General features: G+C 59.1%; 5 protein-coding genes across 5 annotated transcripts; all 5 read right to left on the bottom strand.

Annotated features, from left to right (window-relative positions):
• Window positions 1-2,892: 2,892 nt before the first annotated feature.
• On the bottom strand, window positions 2,893-5,316 carry LBRM_24_1630 (putative DNAJ-domain protein; the record flags this gene model as incomplete). Its single annotated transcript, XM_001565377.1, has 1 exon — window positions 2,893-5,316. One exon carries the CDS (start codon window positions 5,314-5,316, stop codon window positions 2,893-2,895), a length of 2,424 nt encoding a protein of 807 aa, XP_001565427.1.
• Window positions 5,317-6,067: 751 nt separating this feature from the next.
• On the bottom strand, window positions 6,068-10,213 carry LBRM_24_1620 (conserved hypothetical protein; the record flags this gene model as incomplete). The annotated part of the gene is made up of 1 exon (XM_001565376.1): window positions 6,068-10,213. One exon carries the CDS (start codon window positions 10,211-10,213, stop codon window positions 6,068-6,070), a length of 4,146 nt encoding a protein of 1,381 aa, XP_001565426.1.
• Window positions 10,214-14,037: 3,824 nt separating this feature from the next.
• LBRM_24_1610 (amastin-like surface protein-like protein) lies at window positions 14,038-14,964 on the bottom strand (the record flags this gene model as incomplete). The annotated part of the gene is made up of 1 exon (XM_001565375.2): window positions 14,038-14,964. One exon carries the CDS (start codon window positions 14,962-14,964, stop codon window positions 14,038-14,040), a length of 927 nt encoding a protein of 308 aa, XP_001565425.1.
• Window positions 14,965-18,096: 3,132 nt separating this feature from the next.
• LBRM_24_1600 (amastin-like surface protein-like protein) lies at window positions 18,097-18,621 on the bottom strand (the record flags this gene model as incomplete). Its single annotated transcript, XM_001565374.1, has 1 exon — window positions 18,097-18,621. One exon carries the CDS (start codon window positions 18,619-18,621, stop codon window positions 18,097-18,099), a length of 525 nt encoding a protein of 174 aa, XP_001565424.1.
• Window positions 18,622-20,580: 1,959 nt separating this feature from the next.
• On the bottom strand, window positions 20,581-21,105 carry LBRM_24_1590 (amastin-like surface protein-like protein; the record flags this gene model as incomplete). Its single annotated transcript, XM_001565373.1, has 1 exon — window positions 20,581-21,105. The coding sequence occupies one exon, from the start codon at window positions 21,103-21,105 to the stop codon at window positions 20,581-20,583; it is 525 nt and encodes a 174-aa protein (XP_001565423.1).
• Between the last annotated feature and the right edge of the window lie 119 nt (window positions 21,106-21,224).

Below are 21,224 nucleotides of genomic sequence, written 5' to 3'. Positions count from 1 at the left end.
GCAAACCGGCCCAGACACCCCCCCCTGCGTCGCCGTAGCCCTGGCAGGCTATGGCATACGCGCGTGTGGCTCGGCAGTGCCCCTGTGTAGCCACCGCCCCCCTTCACTTCGTAAGCGCGTGAAAAGCGCACCCCTCCCCCTGCGTCTTCGTCGCTCACTTTCACGGTTGTGCCGGCACATCTGTAATTCCGCCTGCTTGCATGTGCGCGCCTTGGTGGCAGGGTGCATCCCTGCACGTGGCCTCGCAGCCCAGCGCCCCCACCCCATCCCTGCCAATGCAGAGCCCCCCTGGTGCCTGCGGGGCGGGGCGTCAGAGTGGCGCATCTCTCCCGACGCCGGCGGTCAGGTCCCGCATGGCGCGGGGGATGCGCGGGATGGCGGTCGTGGGGTGGGGACTGGTGGGCTGTGACGCAGGCGCTGTGCCGGGATGCCTGGGTTGGCGCAGTGCTGTGGCGCGCGTGTGTTTGGCGCTGCGCCGTTCCGGGTGATGGGCCTGTGGCGGGGTGGAGTTGAGTTGAGCCCGCGCTTCAGGGAAAAAGAAGCGCATTTGGAAATGGATGTGCGTGCCCTTCACTTTCCTCGACTCGCCATCTCCAGCGACTCACCGCAGCTTCCCCCATTTGCCTCTCTTTGTGTGCGTGTGTGTGTGTGGAGGGGGGAGGGGGTGCAGCCTTTCCGACACTCGCTTTTTTTGTTTTCTTCAAAGAGGTGATGGGGCAGCTGGGGGGGACGCGTGTGTTCGTATGTATTCTTTTTTCAGATTTCCGTAGCAGAGAAGGCTTTTCCTTTTCCTTTCCTTCTGTTCACCCTCTGCACGACACAATGCGTGCCAGCCCTGCCGCTTTCTCCCCCTCCCACCCTTCCCCGACAGGGGAATAAAAGGTCCACAAAGCCTCGGGTGGGACGCATCGTGCGTGTGTGTGTGCATATGTGTGGGTAGGTGGGTGGGGAGGGGTCTGCACACGAAGCGGAGGCAAACACGAAGAAAAAACGAAGCGATGTGCTCGTTTCTTGCATTAAGTGTATCTAACACAGTGCGAGCACCAGTCGCCGCGGAATACTTCGCACTTTATCCCTTTCCTCTGTTTTCTTTGGCCTTTGGTCGTCCGTATCCCTCTTTCCTCGGGGCATCGACGGTGTGTCGTGATCGCGGGAACGGACGTGTTTTCTTCTTGTAGAGCTACAGCGAGACCTTTACCCCGCCTGCCTAAATTACTCCTCGTGTTTTATTCCTTTCAGAGGGGGCCCCGGCATCCTCATCCTCATCCCCCCCCCACCCCCCTCTCTCTTTCCATTTCCATTGTCAGTATATTCAGATCAAGCCCCGCCCACCCCGACTTCCCCCTCCCCTCATGTCTCCACCGGGGGGGGGGGACCAGAAGCCGAAAGAACGGGCGACTCTGTGCTCTTGTCTGTGCACAAACGCAGCGTGGGTAAGCGCATCCAGGCCCTTTTATGAAGGACGCACTCGATGCCTGCCGGTATGGACTCCGGGTAGGCAGCGCGATGGCGCACACGTCAGGAGTGGTGTGGACTCAGACAAATATGCAGACTCGCTCATGGCCTCGGTGAAAATCCCTCTCTCCTCCTTGCCAGGCGTGGCGTCTCGCAATAAAGGCCACCACGGACGCGCACGACGTCCCACATTTATCTCTTCTTAGGTCGTTCTTTCTGCTATAGGGTCCAACCCCACCCCGCCACAGGCCCATCACCCGGAACGGCGCAGCGCCAGACACGCGCGCGCCACAGCACTGCGCCAACCCAGGCATCCCGGCACAGCGCCTGCGTCACAGCCCACCAGCCCCCGCCCCACGACCGCCATCCCGCGCATCCCCCGCGCCATGCGGGACCTGACCGCCGGCGTCGGGAGAGATGCGCCACTCTGACGCCCCGCCCCGCAGGCACCAGGAGGGGGGCTCTACATTGGTTTGGGTGGTGTGCATTCACCTCTTCTAACGCCACCCATTGTGGACTTCTGCGAAGTGGGAAATTGGAAAAAGTTGCCAGCAAAACTGGGTTGACAGGAGTATTTGTCGGTTCATTGAGATTCTCTTTTTTCGGCGTCTTCTTGTAAGTTTTGAATGTTTTTATCCCGGAGCGTGAAAAAGGCGTCACGGCCTCGAGTTGGAGGACGAAAAGATGCATCCGAAAAACAGAACTCACTGGGGTAATGCTTTTTCTTCCGGAACGCAACTTTCGCAAGAGAACTTTTTTTTGGTCAGCAGTTGTGCGGGAAACCGCGGGCATGGCGAAATGCGCGCGTGAAAGTATAGGGGGGGGGCAAAGAATGGCGTTTCAATGTGAGCGGGGTTAGGGTTTCGGATGCAGTGAAACGAGGCAGCCGGCCCGCGCCAGAGCAAGTTGGCAAACTGCATCCGTATGTGGTATTTTGTGACGCTGGCGGGGCGGAATGCGTCAGCTATTTGTAGTGCGTCAGATGTGCATAAACCAGGCGAGTGCCAGGGATCTCAGGGATGGGGTGGGGAAAAAAAATCGCGTGATGGAAAGGCGCCGAGTCTGTTTGGTGGTGGGGCTGCCGAAAGTGGCGGGCGAGGGGCCCCAGGGCCAGGCGCCGTGCCCGCGGGGGTTTCCGGCGGGATGAATCCGGGACTGGGATAGAAGGCGGCGGAGCGTGGAAAGGGGCTTGGCCTGGGGTCGCCCTTGTCTGTTGTGTTTCTCTTTGGAAATCCCGCGTGGTGGTGTCTGCCTGGGGTTCCGTGGTCCTCTGAGGCGGTGTTGTTGTTCCCCGGGGTTGGGGCGGGGCGGTGTCTGGGGCCTCCCGGCGCAGGGACGCCGCCCTTCCGGGGGCGCCAGCCGCCCCCTCGTTTGGCGGGTTTCCGTGCTTCGGGCTTGCCCGGCACGGCTTTGGTGCGCCGCGCCCTCAGCGGGCGCCTAAGCGCCAAGCCGCTCCGGCACCCTGACCTCGCCGAGGAGAGCGAGCAGGATGACAGGATCGACGCACCATGGGATGAAAAGGCGGCCGCCGTCCCGGACGTCGCACCGCGAGGGTGAGACGATGATGGTGAGACCGACGTCTTCCGGCGTGGTGGTGCCCTTGCGCGGCGCACCGTCTTTGCGCTCCAGTACGGCACGCACCGCGGTGGACTGTGCGAATGTCTTGACAAAAGAGAGATAGTTAGCCAGGGGCAAGGCGGGGTCACGGATGACGTAGCCGACGCCAGCCTTGGCCAGCATTTCCTCCGTTTCGCGGTTGAGCGACGACTGCTCCACCACCTCTTCCAGCCATTCGGTGAAGTGCGCGGGGTCGTCGAGCTGCGCTGCTGTGAGGATGACGTTGTCGCAGCCGTCAGTGCTGCCGCTCACCCACCCCGCCAGCACCTTGTCGTCCGCGTCGAGAGAGCTCGGCCGGTGCGCAGGCGCGTCTGGGTCGTAAGGGAAGCACTCGTAGAACACATTGAGAGGGTTCATTGCAGGGGCGTGTTTGGCAAGGTACTCGCGGTGCACGTAGAGGTGCTTCCACAGCTCGTGCTCGCGGTGGGTGTCCATGTTGCAGACACGTGGGAAACAGTTAACCGGGCCACGGTAGCAGAAGGGTGATGTGTCGGCGTCGTCGTCGGAGGCTATGCGAGTGAACTCCTCCTTCACAATTCTTTCGCGCAGTGGCAGCAGCTCAAAGAGTGCCCGCTTCGACCGATTTGTGGACTGCACCACCCTCTTCAGTGCGCCACGCAGACGCAGTAGGAAGGCGCGAAGGTCTCTTGTCAGCGTTACAGACACGGAGAAGAGGAGCGTCTCAGCGGAGGAGCAAGTCAAGTGCCGCCCCACAAAAAAGACTGGCGTGTCTTTGCTGCCTTTCGTCGCTTTCCCAACACTGTCTCCTTGAGATGCATCCACCAACGACATTGGCGGTGGTGTGGCGTCTGCTAGCTCGGTGTCATCCTTCACCAACTCGTCCGTCGCGTCTGCTTTCCAGGTGAGGACGATGTTTCCACGAATGGTTGGACGGGCCAGCGTCGCTAGCCACCGGCACTGTGCGACTAGTGTTGGCGTCTCGAGCGACTGCGCTGCTATGTCATCCTGCACGCTGGCTGGTGTGTCGCAACTGTCCTGCAGGCGCATTGACTCCTCCACCGCCTCCGCAACGGCACCGTTGTCGACAGCAGCGTCGAAGTGACAACACAGGTCGCCGGCAAGCTTCTGTAATGTGCGCAACACCATCGCCGCCGCGGCACTGTTTTCACTCAGCTGCGGTGCCACGGAGAGGTGCGCTTCGGAGCGGCCGCTGCTTTCCTCGTCCTGCAGCCCCAGCATACCCGACATCAGTCGGTTCACGTCCACGATCGCCAGCTCCAGCTTCAGTCGGTCAAAGCTGGCCGCTTCCCACTTGCCGAGTTTGGCTGCGATATCGGCGATGCTGTCCACAGGATAGATAATGCACTTTAGCTCATCTGACACGCGAACGTCAGCAGGGCAAGACGCACCGCAGGTGCTGCTGCTGCCGCCGCTCGCCACCGTATCTTCACCGAGGCACTGCCACCGCTCATTGGAAGCCCCTTCAGGTAGGTCAAATATGAGCGCACCCATCAGCACCAGGGGCTTCATCGCCATGTCTTCAATGCGCTGCCCGCGCGGCCGAGACCCAGTACCAATGCCTTGCGCCACTGCCAAGTACCCGTTGTCCACGTACCTGCGGCGCTGCTTCACAACACGGCGCACAATAATGGGCAGATTTTGTGCAAATCGCATGACGCACGCTGACATGGACTCCACGTAGCGCGTGTGAAAGAAGGCGACGGCCTCGAAGAGGGCCGCGGAGTGGCTGCCGCATAACATTGTGGGAAGCTCAGCGCAGAAGGTGTGCACACGGCGCATCGCGACCGCCTCCCGCCGACAAACCGATGACACATCCTCCAGGGTCGGCGTGAAGAATGCACCAGCGGCGTGGCTCTCCGCCTTCCCACACGATGGAGAGGACGGCGGGGATGTGAATGGTGCCTCGCTCGACTGTTGGTGTGCGTGGTAGGCGATCATCGCCTGCCGCAGCGACTCCAGCGCTTCCTGCGGATCGTAGAGGTCGACGGAATCAGTGGTGGCGCTACGCCGCCCCGCCGCCGCCCCGTTGCAGCGCTGTGCCTCCAGCGCCTTAAGGGCGACACGAAAGGCGTCTGAGATGTTGCGGAAGTTCTCGTTTGCGTTTGGATTGTTCGGGTGCAGGTCGGGGTGGCACTGGAGCGTCTGCTGGATGTATGCCTTCTTGATGGATGCCGGCGTGAGGTCAGCTGTGGGGGACAGGGACAGCACGCGCAGCGCCTGGCGAGGTGTCATGACGCGGCATGGGTGGTTTCGTCGCAGCATGGGAGCTGTAGAGACACGGGGTAGGTACCGTTTTATTTCTTAGTCTGTTGGTTGTGCAAACCACGTTCTCACCCTCTCCAGGAATAGAAAAGCAAAGACTACACTCAGCCACGCGCGCGCACGCAGCAGTGGGGGAGGAGGAGGGGGCAGACGAGGAAAGAGAAAGGGAGGGGGACTTGAGATTGACGTAGAAGCTGAGGTTTGCATGTGTGCGTGTGTCGAGGAAAGAGAACCCATCGTGGACAAGACAGGCGGGAGTAGCAAGAGAGTGTGAGGTGTGTGTCGGAGGTAAGGACTGGGCAACAACATCACCAGGCACTGCACAAACCCTACGTCAACAGAGCAGCAGCAGACACACCAGTGAAGGCTGGAGGGGAAAGCGGAGCGGAGGAAGGGGGTTGGGATTGGTTGACTGTCTCACAACCATCAGCCCTACGCGAACGTCTCCTGTTTTCTGTTTCACCGTGTATGTATGCTCACACGCCCACGCCGAGGCGCAAAGAGACGGTGCAGAGGACATGCCACATCTTCCGCCTTCTCCGTCTCCCTACCTCCTCCTCCTCCTGCGCACACTACAGGGCATCCAGGACGGTATGCGGGGGGATTGTAGAGAAGGGGAGGGAAAGGAGATAGGATGACGGTGAAATCACATGGACACAGCAGTCAACGTAAACAAACGTCCGGAAGCAGAGTTGACTCACATGCGGGCACTCTGCCTCCCCCCACGTGACCTCTGCAGTCGAGTCTTTTTTTACTTGCCATTCTCTTCCTCGTCCTCTTCCCTTGACGCTTCCTGTGTGTGCCGACGACGGCTGGGATCGGACGCAGAGGAAGACGACGAGGCAGTGTCGAAGAAGCGCCGGCTGGAGGTGAAGGCGTTCTCCAGCCCTGTGTACTCCTTTAGATGCGTCTGCAAGGTGGAGAAAGTGAGGTGGAAGTTGTCGAACTCAGGTGAGCCGCTCGCCGTGGCGGCGGAGAGCGCCGCCTGCACCGCCTCGAGCCTCCCCCGGTACTGGGTCTTCTTGTTCTCAAACCAGTGAAGGGCGTCAAATGGGTCATAAGCGCGAAAGAGAACCAGCAAGAACGTCGTCCCTACCGCGAAGCCATCGTCGGAGAAGACGCCTTCCTCCTTGTGCTTCTTGAGCAGTTTCTCCTTCTCCTGAATGGTGTAGGCTACCTGCAGATTTGCCAGAGCGGGTACGAGGAGGTACAGCAGGTGCAAGTGAGCGTAGCGTTCCGCTAATGAGTGACGCAGTCGGCGTCCAATGGCATCTAGGAGAAGGGGGTAGTACTGAGAGCCGTCGGAGAGCTGCTCGAGCATGCTGTGCACTACCCGGTCGAGGTTGGCGACGGCGTCGACGGTGCTGCGCCGAAGATTCGGTTGACGGCGCTGCATAGTGTCGCAGTCTTCGTCGTCAGACCCGTCTTGTGTGCCCACCTCCACTCTCCCTTCGTCGTCTGTGCTGTCGTCGGATTTGCGTAGCGGCCGCGAGGCGCGAGGCCCGTGCACCATGTAGGCGCTCAGGGACACACCTACCGCTGCGGATGCCCCCTTCGCGCTACCGTTGCTCACCGCCGTCGTCGGAAGCGGTACGAAGCGCGCTCCCTCCGCTACAGCACGCAGCCCGCCGCTGCGCATCATGCGCATGAACCCCAGAGCGTTTCCCATCTCACTAATCAGCTGTCGAGCTTTCTCCAAGAACGACACGCCGTCGTGCGAGACACCGAGGCGGTCCATCTCGCGGATCAGCTGCTCCGCCTGCTCCACAGGGTACTTGACAGACTGCTGTTGCTCCTTGCGCTGCCGCACCACCCGCGCGTCTTTCAGCAGGTGCGAACGGACGTAATCGTCGTGCAGGAAGTGCGACAGAACAACCATTTTCTTTAGGAGATACTTGTACACATGGTTCACAGCGGTGTTCATAACGCCGATGCCATGTGTGCGGATCGAGTTGGCGATGTGGCGCGTGCTGAGGGTGTGCAGATGCTTCGACGGCGTCAAGGAGGGGCGCTGAATGAAAACTTGCTCATTCAGGTTGTACGTGTAGTACACGACAAACTGCTGGATGTTCTCTGTGATGACAAGGATATCCAGACCCTGGTCCAGGATGCAGCTTGGCAGGTGGCTGTCTGCGATGCGCAGGTGATAAATGCGAAGGGCGAGGCTGCGCATCTCCTCGTACGTTTTCCAGTCGTTTGGCATGAGGGCGTTCAGGTTGTAGAACTGCGTGCTGAGGTAGTGCTCGATCTGTGCCGCCACGTGCATCCACTCATCGAAGAATCGAAATGGCTGCAGGAGTGTGTAGCGGGTCAGATCGCGCTCGACAGCATCGGCTGACAGCGGCAGCACGCGGTATGGCTGACCTAGCACTGCGTCGTGCGTGCGCAGCCGCAGCTGGTTCTCAATCTCGGTGCACAGGGGCTGCACCAGCTCGTGATGGACACAGTCTCGTACAAACTCCACATAGTCCCTCAGCAACGTCTCTGATGGGTTCCTCACATGCCGGGCGGACATGATGAGTAGGCGACAGTCGCCCATGGCGGACACAATCTGTGGCAGGGAGACGGCTACCAGCGTGTCCTCGTAGCAGTACCTGAGGAAGAGCGGGTACAGAGTTTCGCGGTGAAAGAAGAGAAAGGAGGAGCTCGTGATGCAAGGCAGTGTCTGCTGGTAGGTGAGCATCGCCTTCAGCTGTGCCAGCGCGATGAAGGCATCGTCCCGCTCCTGCTTTGTGATCCTAGATGAGGCTTTGCTTTGGTGCATCTCTTCGCGATTTAGCGCCACGTCAAGCAGCAGCCCAAGGCACGCCAAAGTGTCCGCTGTGAAGGGCTTGTGAAGCACATGCAAGGCGCCTTGCAGCGTGAGCAGCTGCTCCTGCGCAACCGCCATCGGAACCCCTGCGGTGCCTGGTCTGGAGCTGCAGGTGCGGGTGAACAAGTTGTAGAGGTGCTTCTCGAGGACATACGCGATTGATTGCACGAGCGCCGCCTGAGCAGTGGCGAGGATGCCCATCTTGCTGTGGTAGGCGTCCGCTATGCGCTGCATCAGTAAAACACCTCGCAGCACACCGTGCACTATCGACACCGTCAGCGCTGATTCCGCGTGGTGATGGAGTAGAAGTAGCTGTAGTACGCCATCTTGAACGGTGCGCGACAGAGCTACTCCTTGTTGAATGAGCAGCACTGTCCTCTGGATGAACAAGCGACACAGGGGGGCATCGATGGGCAGGGCAGACTGCATCTCGACCTCGGTCCAGCGATCCACTTGCTGTGTCCACTGCGATATGTTGGAGAGGAACTGTGAGGCAGAGCTCTGGCATGCCTCCACAACGGTTCTGTGGACCAGCGCTCCAGCGCCGTCCTTCAGGGTACCAACGGCAGCGGAGAGCTCAGCAGGAAAGGTGCGCCGCCACCACAGCAGTGGGCACAGCACATAGAGGCCTTGCAGCGGTAGCAATGGGACTATAGACTGCCAGGCAACGATCCGCTTGCTGACATGCACTAGCGTCGCCGTAACGAGCTTGCTTGCTGTTGCCGCCGCGGCTGGGGTGGGGCCTGTTGCGGGCTCGCCGCGTGCCGGTGGGGGGCTCAGGAACAGCCCCTTCAGCAAGCAGCATAGCCCGCAGAGAGCGGCAAGGCTCGACTTGTGCTCCACCGCGCGAGGTGACGCGAGGGTAGCCTCGAAGTCGTCGCACCACCCAGTCAAGACGGCAATAAACTCTTCACACAGGGCAGTATATTCCCGAAACGGCGGTGGCTTTGGGGTCGCTGCACTCCTCGCAGGTGTGGCATCACGCTGCGTGCTTGACGCGGCGACTATCGGTATCCGCTCGCCCTGCTCACATGCGGCCAGCGAGGCATCAAAAAGCTGGTCAAAGCGCTGCGCGGTCACGGAGGTGAGGAGGCTGCAATCGAGCAGGTCTATTCGCAGTTTCTCTAGCAGCAGGCGCATCAGTTCCCCATCATCGTCGCTTCCAGCAACGTCATCGCGCTTGGCGTCCAGCTGCTGCTGCGCGAGAATGCGCTGCATTATCTCCAAACCATCTCTGATGCTGGGGTTCTGGTGAAGGACCTCCTCGACAAGGAGGACTGCCCCAAGCAAGTCGCTCAGGCTGTCCCAGAAAGATGTCAGTCGGACACCGAGGAGCGGCGGCGACTCGCCTCTGCTTCCCCTGGAGCGCGTGTCATGGTAGATGCTCGCCAGTTGGAAGAGTGCGTGCGCCACGACCTCCTGCACGCGCTGCCGCCAGAGCCAGATGTCTTGCAGCAGCGCCAGAAGCGTCCCTGCGGAGTGCAGCAGCTTCTCTTCGTCAAGAATTTCCTCCTGCTCCTGCTGCTTCAAGAGCTGCTGGCGGTGTTGCAACGATGACGGACCGCTGTCACCGTCAGCATTCATCGCCGGGTGCGCACCACGTCGGATATCGCCGTTGTTGCCTCTACTTCCAAGTCCCTTCCCCCTGTCTGTCGACCGGCGCTGGTAGCAGTTCTCGTTGTCGTCGCCGACCAGCGCCAGCGGAGGTGCGTAGCAGCGACGCGCCTCATCGCTCAGCGCCTGCATCTCAGCACTCAAACTCACAAGAGCGACGAGAAAGCGGAAGAAAAGCGGATCAGCGTTTGCCATTGAGCTTCCGAGTAAGTCTGCAATCGATGACTGCTGGTACGCTTGTCGCTGCCGAGGCTGATGATGTGCGCCGAATGAAGTGTGATACGGCGTGTCTGCCAGCTGCACCGTCACGACATCGCGGTGACGACTCCAGTACGTGGCATCGGTCGGGTGGCGCAGGTGTTGCTGCGCGTCGAAGAGTCGCTGTTCGTGACGATCCACGAAGGCACTAAGCTGTGCACGCAGCGCATGCGCCTCTTCCTGGCGCACCTGAGTACTGTAGTGAGAGTCCATTTGATGCCGCTGAGGGGACAGGGCAGGGAGAGGGAGGGAGGGGGGGGGACTGCTACTCGGCAACACCTCCTCTAACCTTCTGTTCTGTTGTGTTGAGTGGGTGGCAGAGAGGGAGCCACTGTTTGATGGGAATTGGAGGGTGAGGGAACGGGAGAAAGAGATGGAGAAGGAGTGGAGCCTCACCAATGAACGGTGTTCAGCATATCTAAAAAAAAAATTAAACCAAAAGGCTGGCAGCCGGAGAGGGAGAGAGGCATGGAGGACTTGTCTCTCTGAACGACTGCGCTCTGTGAGGCGAGTCGCAGGCGCTTTGTGCGCGGCGGTATGCGGTGGCGTCGGCACACGGCAGAGAAGCCGATGAATGGCACCCCTGCACTACTGACACATGTGACTCTCCCTGTTTTTGTCAGCATACTGATTGCCGGGCTTTACCATAGCAGCCGTCTCATCTGATGCCGTCTCCCTTATCCACGCAACAGCGCTGTGCGCTATGTACAAAGAGAGGGAGCGTCGAAAGTGGCCCGCGTCCCCCTCCTTTCACTCTCCAGAGCACGCACGACCACATACACACACACACACACGCACTGAAGAGCTGAGAGACAAAAAAGAGAGTCACCGAAAAATGCGCACGTTACTCCGTCCTACACTCTTTTCGCTTCCCATGACAGCTGCTGTCCTTGACTCTGCCCCTCTCCTCATGTGTCTAGAGCTACTACCGTGTATGGGCGTCTCATTCTAACGCAGTGGCACGTCGCACTGGGTGCAGTACGCGGTCACAGGGTCGATGTTTTGCATGATAAAGTGCCGGCCCAGCACAGCCTAAGCGGTTCTTCCACAAACGCACTTCCCACTCTCGAGGCCTCATCCGCTTTCTCCGCTGCAGACAATGAGGCGAGGGTGGCGCCGTGGCGAACAGTGCAACTATGCTGCCCGGTTGTTAGCGGCCTACGCGGCTCCACAAACTCCAGGAAAACACGACTCGGCACATCATAGATTTCAGCGATTGGGTTTTTCTTTTTTTTTTTTGTGTGTGTGTGTGTGGGGGGGGGGGGGGGGGAGGGGGACGGGGCTTGCATTTGTGCCCCGCATCCTATATTTGGTGGTCCGCCTTCAAGACGGTATATGCGCAAATGCGCTGTCGCATGCACCGCGCCTTGGTGTGGAAGTCGACTTGGCAGTAGTGGCAGTAAAAGAGCTCCGGTGCTCCCCCGGGGCCGCTGCAGCAACGTTTGAAGCGAGAAGATGTCCTCGAGTCACCGACAGCGTGGCGGGATAAGGCAGAAGTGGGTCGACTGCCGCTTCACACTCTCGCCGATGGAGCTGTAATGCGTGGAAGGAGGGGCGACAGCGTCGGCTGCCACGAAGGTGACCGAGCGCACAGACGGGGTCGTGAAGGGGTCCTTGTCCGGTGCCGTCGAATCAGTGGGCGGTAGAGTGCTCTCCTGGCGCTGTATATGACTACCAGAGTCTTCACTGGCGAAGTGCAGAGAAGAGAGGTAGTCAGTAGCGGCGTCAACAGACGAGGCTGGGGGAGTCGTCGTGAAGGTGTTTTTGCCCGTAAGTTGCTAAAAAATTGATGAAACACTCAATAGTGACGGATGAAACGGTGAAACTCCACGATGGCATTTGTGTGATACGACGTCGCCAACACTTGTGCTCGTCTAGAGGCGCCATGCACATAATAGAGGGGTGAGGGTTGCTGGCGGCCATCGGTTGCCACTGTATCGGGTGCGCCCTGTTGGGGCAGGGACGTTATCAGCTGCTGGTTGAGAGGGGTTGCGAAGGTAAAAACTGGGGGAGCAGCACTACCCCCAGTGGCCGCGGTGGGGGCAGCGATGAGGGACGCTGCGGGGGGAGCTGCCGTGGGTTTGTACAACTACGACGAGTAGCTGATACGGCAGATGAGATCAATGACGTAGATAGGCCCACGTGCCTGAGGCAGTGCTGTGCTGCCCAGCGGGCACTACTGCAGTGGTCATTTGCCGACCAGGGAAAGCTATATGACGTTGCAGGTCTCGTCCAACCTCGAGATGGTAGTCGGAAAGAGCGTCTCCTGCATTGCGAACAGTCGATGAAGTGCAGAGACAAACACACGCCTACGCAAAATCAATCACAGCAGGAACGCTAACGGCAAGCAACAAGTCTGAAGAAGAAAAGTACGAGTGAGTGGGTATGTGTGCAAATTTCGGCTGGGCGCGATGTCTGATGGCAGAGGCGTTCCAGAGAAGGAAAAGGTGGCGGGCGGAGATACACACACACACACACAGACACACGCAGGTAGTTGTCTCGTTCTTTTCTTCTTCACAGTGCCCACTCTTTTTCCATTAATAGCAACCGAGGTTGATACCATGCATAATGCGGGGAGGGGGGAGGGGGAAGTTCGTGCACCCACCTTCCTCCCTCAGACTTGTCCACTTGACTCTAACGACTGCGTTACTCTCTTTCTTTCCTTTCTCCCCTAAAGTCCGCGAAAGACGGAAGGAGTCGAGTGGGGATGGTGTGGAGAGGAGGGGTTGGGTAGGGGCACACCTTGGGGGTGAAAGAGGGATGAAGGGTTGGCCAGGGGATAGGGAGAAGGGGCAGAGAAGGGGGTGGGTGGCTCAAGAGTTGACCTTGCGTGCGTGTGCCTTCTTTTTATCCAGCCCCCCTTTTTTGCTGTTGAACTGGGGTTCTATGAGCTTGAAGGGGTGGGTGGGGGAAGCACCACGCACACGCACACACACACACACACATGCACACAAGGAGAGAGAGAAAGTGTAGACATGCAAAGCACTTCCCTCATACCATTCCCTTTTGTTTTTTTTTTCTTTCATGATTTATAGAACTTTGGAGTAGGATTGGGGCACGTTGATGGGGGCGTGGGGGGGGGGTTGGCTGGTTGGAGAAAGAGGAAAGGAAGGGCGGGAGCAGAGAAAAGAAGACAACCGCTTCTCTTTCTTTTTTTTTTCCACCTCATCAACATTCCGCTAGTCTTCCGCTTTTTTTTTCTTTTTGCCATCTCGTCATCCTTCATCCAGAAGCATCAACGTGTGGGCGCTACTTCCATAGTGTGGGCATTGCCTCACCGTAGAGTGAATGAGACGTGCCTTTACAAATAACAAGAGAGTCCAGGTATGGATAGTAGGAGAAGCGGGGGGGGGGGACAAGACAAGAGGAGTACACAACAGATCCACCAAACCAGGTGAGGGAAGAAGAGAGAGAGAGAGAGAACAACAAACGAGATGGAAAGAAATACTAGAGGGAAACTTAAAGAAGAAATAGGCGAAGCCCAAAGGCACTGATGGTGGTGGTGGTTGGGACAGGAGTGGGAGTAGGAAGAGGAGAGGAAGAAAGCGGTGTGAGCCGCTTTTTGCTGGCGTTATCGGTGAGCGTGTACCGTTTCACCCTCTCAAGAGAAGAAGAGCGATGGCGAGAGCACCACCTGTGTGCGTGTAGCAGTATGACTCACAGGCGTTCCTTTTCTCTGTAATGCGTGTCTATGGGCCACTTTTCTCATGGAAGTTGTACCCTCAGCACTAGTTCGAAAGAGGAACTCCATCGAAGGAGGAGAGTGGCGAGTGGGCACACGGCACACAACATAACATGCATACGTATCCATTGAGAAAGCCGCTCAAGAGAAAAAAGGAGCGCGACTTTCCGCAACGTTGGAACGAATGCTTGCGGCACCTCCGCACATCGACCGTCAAGCAGACCTCCCCTAAAACAATCTCAGTCAAACCAAACACTGCGCAACACTACATCCCTTCAAAATGGGCGAAGGGCTTGTGGAACAGCGGTGGCAACAGACGGACGAAGTCGGTGCGGTGCCCACAGGCGCGGGAATACTAGTCCTTGGAGACGGCGATGTCGACCTCCTCCCTCGGCGGGCGCGTCCAGTTCGTGCAGGCGAGTATGGACACAGCGATAATTTCCAGGCCCCAGGACGCGACCATCAGCACAAAGCCCGCGGTGTAGGGGTACTTGCTGCCGAAGCGGTCGCCGCACATGACCATGTTGTAGACGCTGGCCACGCAGGCCCAGGAGATCATGGTGAACGGGATGCAGACGGCGGCGAGCACGAAGGAGATGATGACGGGGAGCTGGATCTGCGTGTTGAGCAGGACGGCGAACACGAGGGCGGCAAAGCCGCACCCGGACGCCATGACACCAAAGGCAGCACCGCAGCGCATCGTGGAGGTGCGGCGCGCACAGCCGAAGGCGGCGTCACCGGTCAGGTCGTACGGCACGTTGCCGCAGAACGTGCGGTAGCCCCACATGGTGTAGCAGCCGTGGCCGGGCGTCTGGAACTGCGCGGTAGGCGTGGCGACAAAGGCGAATGCCCAGGCGAGGAAGTGGAGGAGCGTGAAGGACATCGCGCCGGTGTAGTAGGGGAGGCAAGCGGGCATCTTGGCGTGTGTGTGTATGTGTGGCGGGGGGAGGGGAGGGTGGAGTGTGTGCGCGATGACTACAAGTGTCGAGTCTGGTGATTGGGAGGTGTGAGTATTCCAGAAAGCGAACCACTTACCGAGAGATCGGTGTAGGTGACCAGGAGAGTGAAGGAAGAGGAGGAGATGAGGGTAGTAGAGGTGAGCAGCTGCAGGAGTGGCGAAGGCTCGAGTAAACAGGGTGTTGGTGGAATAGCAGGAGGGGCGTAGGCGGCACAAGGAATGACGGATGCATGGTAGGGGGTGCAGCTTGTCGTGAAGCAGGCAAAGACGAAGGTCACGGTCCGGGTTGGGGAGGTGGAGAAACATGTGGGAAGAGGGGTTCATCGCGCTTGAAAGAACTGCAGAGATTGTAGCTGTACAGGAGGAGGCGCCAGATGTTCCTGCCGAGGATGAGTCCGGTCTTCTCCGCTGTTCATGCGTTCAGCTTTTTATCTGTATGGCAGCACTGTGGGGGGAGGGGGGAGGGGGAAGCGGAAGAGAAGGTGAGGGGCTGAGGAGTGTGTGGCGTTACATGCACAAAATAAACCCTTGATGGTGATGGGGGGTTTGGAGGGGTGAGTGGATGGGTGAACTGGTACTTGGGTGGGCAAAAGGTGTGTGAACGAAATTTGCTGGTCAATGTACGGGTGAGCATCTCTGTCTCTGTGCATGCGCGTGGGTGTGTTTCCTGATGGCCCGATGCGACTTGTTAGGTGTTTTTCCTTGACAAATCGCGAAAGCGTATAGACCAACGCTCACTAGAACCATGATTGGATTCCTTCCAGCGAGGTGGACAGCAAGACTACCAGCGCACGCACGACTCACCACCGCGCTACTGTTGTCTCCGCGCTTGTTTCCGTACGACAAGCTCGCGATTCTTTTTCGCTCACTGGGCATAGATGCCTCAACGGCTGCCCCCCCTCCGCTAACACACACACGCACACACCGTCCACTTTTTCCTTCCGTTATCCTCGTTGCTCGTCATTTGTGACCTCATCAGGCTTTTATACGCACTACATATATATATTTCATATAACTCTTCTTGGTGAAAGGGATTGAGAGAGGCTCACCACGCACTCTGATGTCATTCTTCTCCCTCTGCAAGCCCTTCTCCCATCGCCCATGCCCTCGCTCCCCTTCAGAAAAAGAAAAGGGAAGAGAACAGACACACGTGTGCCTCCTCGCACTCCTCTGTTCCTTCACCTAGCTCGAGCTCTCGCCTTTTATTTGACTGACATACCTAGCCTCAACAGCGAGAGAGCACAGAAGATTATACACACGCCATGATATCCGTCTTCACCCCACACACATACACCAAGGCATGCGCCCCCTCAAATACCACTCTGCACACAATCGGATATGATATCTTCTATCAATAGATGACCGCCTCTGCCTCCATCATGGCGGGGGTGCATCCCTGTACGTGGCGTCGAAGCCCAGTGCCCCCACTCCGCGTTGCGAGGCCAAGTAGCCCCCCTCCTCATCCCCGACAATGTAGAGCCCCCCTGGTGCCTGCGGGGCGGGGCGTCAGAGTGGCGCATCTCTCCCGACGCCGGCGGTCAGGTCCCGCATGGCGCGGGGGATGCGCGGGATGGCGGTCGTGGGGCGGGGGCTGGTGGGCTGTGACGCAGGCGCTGTGCCGGGATGCCTGGGTTGGCGCAGTGCTGTGGCGCGCGCGTGTTTGGCGCTGCGCCGTTCCGGGTGATGGGCCTGTGGCGGGGTGGGGTTGGACCCTATAGCAGAAAGAACGACCTAAGAAGAGATAAATGTGGGACGTCGTGCGCGTCTGTGGTGGCCTTTATTGCGAGACGCCACGCCTGGCAAGGAGGAGAGAGGGATTTTCACCGAGGCCATGAGCGAGTCTGCATATTTGTCTGAGTCCACACCACTCCTGACGTGTGCGCCATCGCGCTGCCTACCCGGAGTCCATACCGGCAGGCATCGAGTGCGTCCTTCATAAAAGGGCCTGGATGCGCTTACCCACGCTGCGTTTGTGCACAGACAAGAGCACAGAGTCGCCCGTTCTTTCGGCTTCTGGTCCCCCCCCCCCGGTGGAGACATGAGGGGAGGGGGAAGTCGGGGTGGGCGGGGCTTGATCTGAATATACTGACAATGGAAATGGAAAGAGAGAGGGGGGTGGGGGGGGGATGAGGATGAGGATGCCGGGGCCCCCTCTGAAAGGAATAAAACACGAGGAGTAATTTAGGCAGGCGGAGTAAAGGTCTCGCTGTAGCTCTACAAGAAGAAAACACGTCCGTTCCCGCGATCACGACACACCGTCGATGCCCCGAGGAAAGAGGGATACGGACGACCAAAGGCCAAAGAAAACAGAGGAAAGGGATAAAGTGCGAAGTATTCCGCGGCGACTGGTGCTCGCACTGTGTTAGATACACTTAATGCAAGAAACGAGCACATCGCTTCGTTTTTTCTTCGTGTTTGCCTCCGCTTCGTGTGCAGATCCCTCCCCACCCACCTACCCACACATATGCACACACACACGCACGATGCGTCCCACCCGAGGCTTTGTGGACCTTTTATTCCCCTGTCGGGGAAGGGTGGGAGGGGGAGAAAGCGGCAGGGCTGGCACGCATTGTGTCGTGCAGAGGGTGAACAGAAGGAAAGGAAAAGGAAAAGCCTTCTCTGCTACGGAAATCCGAAAAAAGAATACATACGAACACACGCGTCCCCCCCAGCTGCCCCATCACCTCTTTGAAGAAAACAAAAAAAGCGAGTGTCGGAAAGGCTGCACCCCCTCCCCCCTCCACACACACACACGCACACAAAGAGAGGCAAATGGGGGAAGCTGCGGTGAGTCGCTGGAGATGGCGAGTCGAGGAAAGTGAAGGGCACGCACATCCATTTCCAAATGCGCTTCTTTTTCCCTGAAGCGCGGGCTCAACTCAACTCCACCCCGCCACAGGCCCATCACCCGGAACGGCGCAGCGCCAAACACGCGCGCGCCACAGCACTGCGCCAACCCAGGCATCCCGGCACAGCGCCTGCGTCACAGCCCACCAGCCCCCGCCCCACGACCGCCATCCCGCGCATCCCCCGCGCCATGCGGGACCTGACCGCCGGCGTCGGGAGAGATGCGCCACTCTGACGCCCCGCCCCGCAGGCACCAGGGGGGCTCTACATTGGCAGGGATGGGGTGGGGGCGCTGGGCTGCGAGGCCACGTGCAGGGATGCACCCTGCCACCAAGGCGCGCACATGCAAGCAGGCGGAATTACAGATGTGCCGGCACAACCGTGAAAGTGAGCGACGAAGACGCAGGGGGAGGGGTGCGCTTTTCACGCGCTTACGAAGTGAAGGGGGGCGGTGGCTACACAGGGGCACTGCCGAGCCACACGCGCGTATGCCATAGCCTGCCAGGGCTACGGCGACGCAGGGGGGGGGGGCAGCGGTTCTTGTCCCCCGCCCCCCACGTCCGATGAACGCGCGCATGCGCGCGCCACACGCCATACCCCACCGAGTGGTTAGAAAAAGGATATGAACACCAACACGAGGACGTTGAGAACCTGGAGACACATGGCCGCGATCATGAGCCAAAAGCCCGGACCGTATTTCAAGGCAAATTTGCTCCACTTCATGCCGCACATTTTGATGGTGAATGCGCCGGCCACGCAAGCCCAGCTGATCAGGATCGTCACGACCGAGACGGAGGTGAAGAACAACGGGAGGATGACCGGGCAGGAAACGCGGATCAGCATCATAATCCCGAAGAAGAGCGCCACCAAAGTCGTGAGAATGGAGATGATGGCGAAGGCGGCGCCACCGTTCATGTTGTTGACACGCTGGCCACAGCCGCCGAACGCCATCTTGCCCCTGCCCGTGTAGCCCACCTTGCTGCAGTCAGACTTGGAGCCCCAAAGGGTATAGCACATCTTTGAGGTCATGGAATCGATTTGGGAGATGGGGGTGGCGATGACCACAAACAGCAGCACTAGGAACTGGATGGCGCTGAAGAGGAGGGCGCCTACGAACGGGGGAAGGAGACCCATCCTTGCAGCTTCTTGCGGTGAGGTGGTGGTGGGGTGAGATGGCGGGGAGGATGCGGCAACTGTGGTGGCGGTGGGGGCGGCCAAGCGGCAGAGGAATGTGAAAACAGCAACCGCGGGCCCGGGGCGACGGTGATGGGAGGAGGGAAAGGAAAATACGAGAGGTTGAAACGATAACGCGCCGGCGGGGTGGGGGGCCGCCAAGCGGCGGGCAGGCATGTGCGCGTATGTGCGCCGGGGGGCGGGGCGCGAAAAACCGCGGGCGCCGACGGCCCCGGGGCCCACCAACAACCAACCGCCGCGCCGCACGCACACGCGCCTGGACGCGCGATCGGGGGAGGAGTGGGCGATACCCCGCTTTGAAAAAATTACGATTCCCTTCGTGCGCAGGCCCGGGGTCAGAGGGAGGGGGGGGGAAACGGGCCCAGGAAGACAATTATGCCCCTGGGGGCCCCATCGCGCTCTCCAACCAGTAGCAGGCGGCGTCGCCAGGCATGGAAAGATGATTTCCGCACTTATCGCTTACAGAGTTGCCGCTTATAGTTTTAGCGGCTCCTACGAAAATCGAAGGGGCCGCCGATTCCCCCATCCGTTGTGTCATGCTTGGCGGCTGGCGTGGCGGGGGTGGTCGTGTTTACCTCGGGGGCAGGGCGGCAAAAGCCTTCCAACCTCCCGAACACAAAGAAAAGAGAGACATCCCGGCCACAAGCACATACCCGAATGCTGCGGCGTGAAGCGGGCGCAAGGAGGTAGCCGTGATCACGCGGAGGGGGGGGGCGAAACGCATTGGCAACGGAATGAAAGGCGATTTTCCACCCAGCGCGCCCGCCCCCACGGCGCCGGGAGAGATGCGCCGCCCCGACCCCCCACCCCGCAGACACCAGGCCCCGGGATGCCAGGCACTGCGGTGCCCCCCCGTCATGACAGAGGCGGAGGTGTAGTGAAACAACGGAAACAAAAAGAATAGTGCCTGAACCAGAGATGGTCATCGCGCATGCATACGCAGAGGCACACAGACGGAGAGGCCTACGGCACGCAAAGGGGGGGGCAAGAGTAAGCCAGACGTAGAGAGGGGGGAGGGGGGAGGGACGTGGTGGGGGGCGCAAAAAAGAAGACGAAGGTACAGGGAAAGGAGGAAACCAGGAGAGAACACGAGAGAAGAAAAGCACACACACACAAAACAGACAAAAGGGCAAAATAGAGAACGAAGGGGTTCCTTAAGAGCACCGCTGCAGGGCACAAACGTTTGTTGTGTGTAGTCTTCCCTCTTGTAATGGGAGGCGGCCGTTTTGTTTTTCTTCCCGACTCGCTCTGCCCTTTTCTTCTTCGCTCCTCTTTCTGCACTTCATCGTTTATACAGTTCGACCCCCCTCTCACCCTCCCAAAAGAAACGTCGGACACCCCACATGACAGCAGCAACGTGCGTTGAGTGTTTGTGGTTTGGCAGGAGGGGGATGGGGGAGGACGGAGGGCGATGGCCAGTGAGAGACGAGCGCGCGCGCTGGGCATACGGACGATCTGCCCGATGCAAACCCTACTCTGTGTTGCGCGAATGTGTGCGTACGGGTGCGCGCGTGTATGTAGAAGCTGTGTCGATGGAGTGAAAAGGGAAGGGGGAAAAGGGAAAGAGAAAGAAGCTGTGCGAAGAGCTCGAGGAGGATGGGTGGGGGAATGGGGAAGGGAGGTGGTTAGTGGTGAATTATGGGTTTTAGAGGCAATGTAAGCTTAATTATCCCTGCGCATCTCTGTATAAACGCGCGCGCACACACACCTACACAGTCGGAGGGGAACGAAGAGGGTCAGAGAGAGAGAGAGAGACACGCTACACGATCCAAAAAGCGCAGCAGCAACAAAGAAGAGCGTATTGCATTCTACCGAGTTTCTCTCTCTCCCTGTGCGCGTGCGCCCGCACGAGGAGACTCTGTCCTATCACTGGTTTCGCCGCATGTCTTGTTCCGCCCCTTAGCCGAAGGAAATGATGCTGAGCACCACCACGTTGGCAATCTGAAGGCACCACGCTGTTACCATAAGCCCAAAGCCCGGGCCGTATTTCATGGCAAAATTGCTCCACCGATCGCCGCACATTTTGATGGTGAATGCGCCGGCCACGCAAGCCCAGCTGATCAGGATCGTCACGACCGAGACGGAGGTGAAGAACAACGGGAGGATGACCGGGCAGGAAACGCGGATCAGCATCATAATCCCGAAGAAGAGCGCCACCAAAGTCGTGAGAATGGAGATGATGGCGAAGGCGGCGCCACCGTTCATGTTGTTGACACGCTGGCCACAGCCGCCGAACGCCATCTTGCCCCTGCCCGTGTAGCCCACCTTGCTGCAGTCAGACTTGGAGCCCCAAAGGGTATAGCACATCTTTGAGGTCATGGAATCGATTTGGGAGATGGGGGTGGCGATGACCACAAACAGCAGCACTAGGAACTGGATGGCGCTGAAGAGGAGGGCGCCTACGAACGGGGGAAGGAGACCCATCCTTGCAGCTTCTTGCGGTGAGGTGGTGGTGGGGTGAGATGGCGGGGAGGATGCGGCAACTGTGGTGGCGGTGGGGGCGGCCAAGCGGCAGAGGAATGTGAAAACAGCAACCGCGGGCC

This window comes from Leishmania braziliensis, chromosome 24 (genome assembly GCF_000002845.2).
Source record: "Leishmania braziliensis MHOM/BR/75/M2904 complete genome, chromosome 24".
Taxonomy (NCBI): Eukaryota; Euglenozoa; class Kinetoplastea; order Trypanosomatida; family Trypanosomatidae; genus Leishmania; species Leishmania braziliensis.
The sequence above is the reverse complement of the archived record's forward strand: the minus strand, read 5'-3'. Positions and strand labels throughout refer to the sequence as shown.